At 34.3% G+C, this 6,501-nt stretch overlaps 1 protein-coding gene across 1 annotated transcript; it reads left to right on the forward strand.

Moving 5' to 3' along the window:
• The first annotated feature begins 966 nt into the window (after positions 1–966).
• Positions 967–5,132, forward strand: LOC103511095 (MOB-like protein phocein). Its single transcript, XM_026824961.1, has 4 exons — positions 967–1,205; positions 1,614–1,826; positions 3,291–3,363; positions 3,623–5,132. The coding sequence occupies exons 1-4, from the start codon at positions 982–984 to the stop codon at positions 3,767–3,769; spliced, it is 657 nt and encodes a 218-aa protein (XP_026680762.1). The 5' UTR covers positions 967–981; the 3' UTR covers positions 3,770–5,132.
• Positions 5,133–6,501: the final 1,369 nt, after the last annotated feature.

The raw sequence follows: 6,501 nt of genomic DNA on the forward strand, positions 1-6,501 counted from the left end.
GCGACCCGAAGGTGTTTTTTTTTTTTTTTTTTTTTTTTTTTTTTAAGAGAAAACCCCTTTAAGGGGGGGGTTTTCCTTTTTTTTTTTTTTTTTTTTTTTTTCAGTTATGAACATTTGATGTGATGCCATGACATCAGAGTTCAAGATTTGCTGGTATTTTTAAATCAATTTATCTTGGGATTTAGAAATTGTAGAAGAAAAAGAAAAATTCCATTGTTCCTCATTTTTCCTGTGCTTTGACTTTGAAACCTCACCCAAGTATGCAACTGGTCTATTGTGAATTCCATTCCCCAAAGCTACTTAGCATTAATGTACTCATGTTGTGTTTGTTCATAGACAATTCTGCATGGAATTAAATGGATTAGCAGTAAGACTTCAATATGAATGTCATCCAGAAACTTGCACTCAGATGACAGCCACAGAGCAATGGATTTTTTTGTGTGCTGCACACAAGGCACCCAAAGAATGTCCAGCTATTGACTACACTCGACATATGTTACGTACATACTACAGGTTTAAATGGGAAAAGTAGAAAGTTGTGAACAAAATATCTCAAGAAGGGTTTGTCGTAGAGAAATGAAATTTGGTATGCTATCCCGGTATGGTCCAAGGACGCGACTGTAATTTGGTAAAAATTGGATAATCACCCATCCAGATATTAACCAAAGTAATTGTTGCTTAACCCTCATTTCGTGGAAAATGTTGAAAAGGTTGTGAACAAAATATCTCAAGAACGGTTTGTCGTAAAGCGATGAAATTTGGTAGAACTGTCCGACTTACAGTTGAGAAGTTTAATGTAATAGAAATTTGTGTGATGTTCACACCAGATTTTTTTTTTAAAGTTAGCATTTAAGTTAAACTTGAACTTTACCAAGTTTTACCTTAATTTCTGATTTACTTCTATGGTCCAACATTTTAAAGTTAGCATTTAAGTTAAACTTGAACTTTACCAAGTTTTACCTTAATTTCTGATTTACTTCTATGGTCCAACATTTTCGAACAGCTTATCATATTAAAACTCATGAAGTCCATCTCTTTCAGGATTTCAACCGATGGCCAGATGAACCATTTGAAGAAATGGATGGCACTCTTGCTGTACAACAATACATTCAGCAGCAGATCAGGAAGGATCCTTCCAATATAGATGTCATATTGACTCCACCAGATTCTCAGGATGAAGGAGTTTGGAAATATGAACATCTTAGGTAATTTGAAATGGGGTAATGATTTGATTTAATTATGTCTCCTTATTTTATTATTATTAAGATGAGTGGTCCATCATTTTTTTTTTTTTTTTTTTTTTTTTTTTTTTTTTTTTTTTTTAAAATTTTTTGTGGTTGCCTCTAAACAGAGGTTTCTTTTTTTTTTTTTTTTTTTTCAGTTATGAACATTTGATGTGATGCCATGACATCAGAGTTCAAGATTTGCTGGTATTTTTAAATCAATTTATCTTGGGATTTAGAAATTGTAGAAGAAAAAGAAAAATTCCATTGTTCCTCATTTTTCCTGTGCTTTGACTTTGAAACCTCACCCAAGTATGCAACTGGTCTATTGTGAATTCCATTCCCCAAAGCTACTTAGCATTAATGTACTCATGTTGTGTTTGTTCATAGACAATTCTGCATGGAATTAAATGGATTAGCAGTAAGACTTCAATATGAATGTCATCCAGAAACTTGCACCCAGATGACAGCCACAGAGCAATGGATTTTTTTGTGTGCTGCACACAAGGCACCCAAAGAATGTCCAGCTATTGACTACACTCGACATACACTAGATGGAGCTGCTTGTCTCCTTAATAGCAACAAATATTTCCCCAGCAGGTAAATATTGAACAAGACTTAATTACTGAGATATAACCCCAGCATCCCCATATACTAATAATAATGTTGACAGCTCTCCCCCCAGGTAACACCTTAGGCAGAAAAAGTATACTTTTACCAGTATACTTTTCTTTACATTTTTTTATTTTTTTTTTTTAATGAAGTTCTAGCAACTTTATTTAACCCTCTGTTGGGCACATGCTAAACCTAACACATTCGGGTGCAATTCATCTGAATGAAGTTCTAGCAACTTTATTTAACCCTCTGTTGGGCACATGCTAAACCTAACACATTCGGGTGCAATTCATCTGTGATTTAATGAAGTTCTAGCAACTTTATTTAACCCTCTGTTGGGCACATGCTAAACCTAACACATTCGGGTGCAATTCATCTGTGAGATGAAGTCAAAAACAGGTTTGAGCTTTTATTTTTATTTTCTTTGTAATAATTTAAATTAAAACTTCATTCTGACCGTTTTTGGTACCTACCTATGTAAAAAAATATTACCTATTGAGAATAATTAAAATTAAAAAAATAATCTAAGGAATAATTATACTGAGGAACAAAACAAGATTGCAATAATTAACCTTTTAAAATAAGAAAAAGGAAAAAAAAAAAGAAGAAGAAGAAAAAAGACAACAAATAAAATAAAACAAGACAATAACCTTATTAAACATCGACTTTTCAACTTTTTGCAAATAATATTAACAATTCATACACCATAGCCTGGCGCACACTGAAAAAAGTAAATCAGGCTATGGGTAACTTTGTTCACATCAAACAATGAAAAATTATAGGTACCTATGTGTCGGTTTCCATCGGTATAGGTAATATACCAAAAATATTTATTATTATTATACAGGGTGGTTCGTGATTTGCGAACCACGCTTATATCTCAGAAACGGCTGGGAATTAAGGAATGAAATAAACGGCATCATGTAGATGAAATTTTGATGATTAAAATGGCATTTTTTAAATTTGCAATTTTTTTGCAAAGCGGCCCATTTTTGCCAAATATAGGTCACTTTTATGGGAACCCCCATTTTTTATTTAATTTTTGGAATCAGCATAAAATTTTAATTGAAAAAATGTATTCACTCGAGGAACTTATAAAGAGGATTTTTTGGTGATTTATTTTGTGTAAGCCCTTCTATAATTACCCTTTTTTAGATTTCTCAACTTAAAATGGGAACTTATAAAGAGGATTTTTTGGTGATTTATTTTGTGTAAGCCCTTCTATAATTACCCTTTTTTAGATTTCTCAACTTAAAACTACATGCAGAACACTCCTAGGGCAACTACCTATCTGCCCTTATACTAGATTTTTTTACTTTCTATTACCCTTACATATAGGGAACCTATACAAGGTAATGAGAAAGTATTGCAATCGGTCCATATTTTCAAAATTGGGAAATGGGTGGAAATATCCGTTTTGGGGTCCCCTGATTCCAAAAAAGTGGTTTTTAGCCCATGGTCTGTATGTTACAGAATATTCTCACATGCCCACTTCCACCATACTGCCATATTTGATCAATTTGAAGTAAGTGAAAAATCAGTTTGGCAATATTTCAAGTACGGGGTTACTTTACACTATTGAGGGCAACTTTGCACCACTACAAAAAAAGAAGAAGAAAAGATTTGAACATTTATGGAGGTCAATTTTTTTTTTTTTTTTTACTTTATTATAAAGATGTCACAACTTCACAAGGGTATTGTTGGTTGTATTTCAAGTGAAACTTTTTGAAATTTACTGCAGGTCCCTTGAGTGTTATTTGATTTAAAAACGTTTTTATTTTCAGGCTGAAACACATTTATGTCGAAGGTTTACAGTATTTGTGATGAAGTACAATCTCATGTCAAAGGACAACATTATAGTCCCCATTCTTGAAGAGAATAATGAAAACAGTACTGTGTCTGGGACCAACCAAGGAGAGTCAGATGCATAAATCGTGTGCTTGCTAAACCTTACCCATCAGTCTGGCTATAGAAAATCAAACAAAAAACTCAAATGTCATTGACTGGCTTCGCAGGCATGACGCATGACTACCTTAAAATGGATTTCATGAATGTACTATACCTACTAATGTACTTTATGAATGTACTACATATATTAATGTATTGCATTTTAGGAACTTATTTTGGGACATTTGGTCATGAAAAAACAGCGAGGTATTTTGGGAACGTTAGGAACTTTTGGGTTTTTTTCCTTATAAAGGAAGGAAGAAAATAGTTATAAAGGAAAAAAAATGGTATCAAATGGTGAAAACCGTACTTTCCTAGTACGTCTAGAAGCAGATTAGCAGATGTGAGTGAGTAGAACTGAATGAGTGAGATTGAGTGAGTCTGTCGGTTACACAAGGCCCTATTTATACAGGGTGTCCCAGAATTTATGCTTATCTCGTTTTTCTCGGAGCCTGTTTGAAATTGCGATAAACTAAAAAAAAAAAAAAAAAAAAAAACGCGTACCTAATTCTTTAATTTTTGATGCGAGTATTTTCGCAAGAAGTCCGCGAATCGGGTGCCAACTTTGGTTTTTCAATTGAGAACCCCTATTTTTACTTTCCTTATTTATTACATATTTGTTTCCTTCGTGAAATTTAAAGTATAATCGACTACTCACGTAAGTATTCAATGAAAATATTGCGGTTCGCGGTTTTCGCGGAAACCGTAATCACAAAAGTCTCGTGAGTTTTCCATAAAACGACAAAATGGATTTTGTCTCATCTCATGGGAAAATCACCTGTCTCGTCTCGTGTGCATCAATAAAATATTCCAGTCATCTCGAAGACATCGGCGATAAACAAACAATAAAACTATCTTTGATCTGTTCTTTATTATTCTTTGAAAGTGATTAATAAATTGAAAAGTGTTAAAGTCAGACTTAATTGACATGACGGGGATGAATAAAAGGCGAAACTTCATCTAATAAACAACACTGCGTACTGAGGACCAATCTCTTGGGAACATTATCTCACATCCTTCTACGTACGCTAGAACATGAATTTTCTATCTTCATTAGTTTTGAGATATTAGAATGTTGGACACCCTATAAACATAGTTACCTTCAAGACGACGTTCATTGGCTTTTAGGACCAAGGACTTCTCAAGACACATAGGTAATACTCGTAATTTACTGACGTCAGAATTCAAAGCCCCTCTAGCCTAAAATGAACAAATTGACGGACTGGATTAGATTCTTGAATCTTGTTGAATGTAAATTATTAAAATTGACTATTGTATCTACATTTTATTTTTCACAATTATACAATAAAACATCTTCTAAGATCTAAGCTAAGTTCTAACTTACAAGTTTGCTTGTTATGGCTTGTCTTTTTCTCTTCCAGGGTTTTTAGGATTATAATATCACAGGAACTTAATAAAGCCTCGAGGTATTCAGAATAAGCAATTGTAGGTCTATGACCTATAAACTACTTCCACCGTGAGCTTTTTTATGGCCACCTTACTTGAAACGGTATTCAATCTCTAAGGAGTTTATGGCAATATGTACCAATATTAGAAGTTAGAACATATCCAGCACAGCGCGAGTGCAGATTGAAATTTCTAATGAGGTGGTAGCCAGAAAACACAAGACGCAATATGAAATAATGAAAGGGTTGGGTGACGAAAATAAATCTCCAGTTTTAAAGCTGTCTCTTTTTATTTAAATCCGTAACGCACTTCAACACTTTTCGGTCCTTTGTGATTTGACAAGATGAATGTATGGGTTTCAGCAAATTTTGATTTTGAAGAGAGAGAGAAAGATCAAAATTCAAATCTTTTCTCGAGATAATCCGAGTGTCTCGTTTTTATAAGAGTGAATACTAGTTTACCCGAAAAGTGTACTGGGGACTTTTATGATTAAAAAAAAAAAACGCTTTTACGGGTTTATTTTCTATGGGGCAATTTTTAGATTGAACCTGTATGTATGTAGGTTGTAGGTACCTACTTGGGTACTATCTTTTCGTTCTTCAGTTCTTAGCTTCGACTTCGTTGTGCCTTGGACTTGGTCGATTCTACTCTTCTTAAGTTGTACAGATGTATTTAGGTACCTTGATAGTTTCAAAAAGCATTTTTTCCATTTCATAGATGATAACGGGTTAGCGCATCGTTTCTTAGATGATTACGCCACGAACTCATTATTTTCGCTACCTTCCTTTTCTCATTCCACCGCGCTTATCAACTTGGCTCCCCTTCAAAATAATCAGTGAGCTCCCGAGCTTCTCGTTTCTCATTTAGTGAGTTCTATTCAGTGGTATAACATGGGGTATTCTCGCCCCCTAGTGATTATTTTATTACTCACACCTCTTGTGTGTGGAGTGCCTTTGTCCAAATTTTATCCCTATGGTGTAGAAGAACGGGATGCCCTCCTGCCCAGCTTGCAAGATGAGCAAGCTCCCGAAATTTTCCTCAAAGTTCCAGTCAAGTTTTTTGATGAAACTTACACATCCATCTTTGTAAGTTTCCTAATTTAATATAACTCGTGTGAGGCTGCATTCCCCCCTGTTTAGACGTTCATGTTTCTGCCTTATTCATCACCTCTGTGCACTCAGAGGCAGCAAAGAGGTGTGTTTTTTTTTATTTTTTTATTTGTCTCACTTTGTGCCACGGGCCACTTGTGTATTTTCAATGGTTATCTGAAAGAGGGTATCTGAGTGAAATTTTGCTATTTCTTAATGAA

The sequence above is a fragment of the Diaphorina citri genome, unplaced genomic scaffold (genome assembly GCF_000475195.1).
Source record: "Diaphorina citri unplaced genomic scaffold, Diaci psyllid genome assembly version 1.1 scaffold674, whole genome shotgun sequence".
Classification (NCBI taxonomy): domain Eukaryota; kingdom Metazoa; phylum Arthropoda; class Insecta; order Hemiptera; family Psyllidae; genus Diaphorina; species Diaphorina citri.

What these genes read in the sequence shown, in the direction of transcription:
- LOC103511095 (XM_026824961.1), top strand. Translation starts at nt 982, where the DNA reads ATGGTCCAACATTTTCGAACAGCTTATCATATTAAAACTCATGAAGTC. An exon ending in AAATATTTCCCCAGCAGGTA is followed by an intron (nt 1,827 to 3,290) that starts AATATTGAACAA and finishes AGTGGTTTTTAG; the next exon opens with CCCATGGTCTGTATGTTACA. An exon ending in CCATATTTGATCAATTTGAA is followed by an intron (nt 3,364 to 3,622) that starts GTAAGTGAAAAA and finishes TTTTATTTTCAG; the next exon opens with GCTGAAACACATTTATGTCG.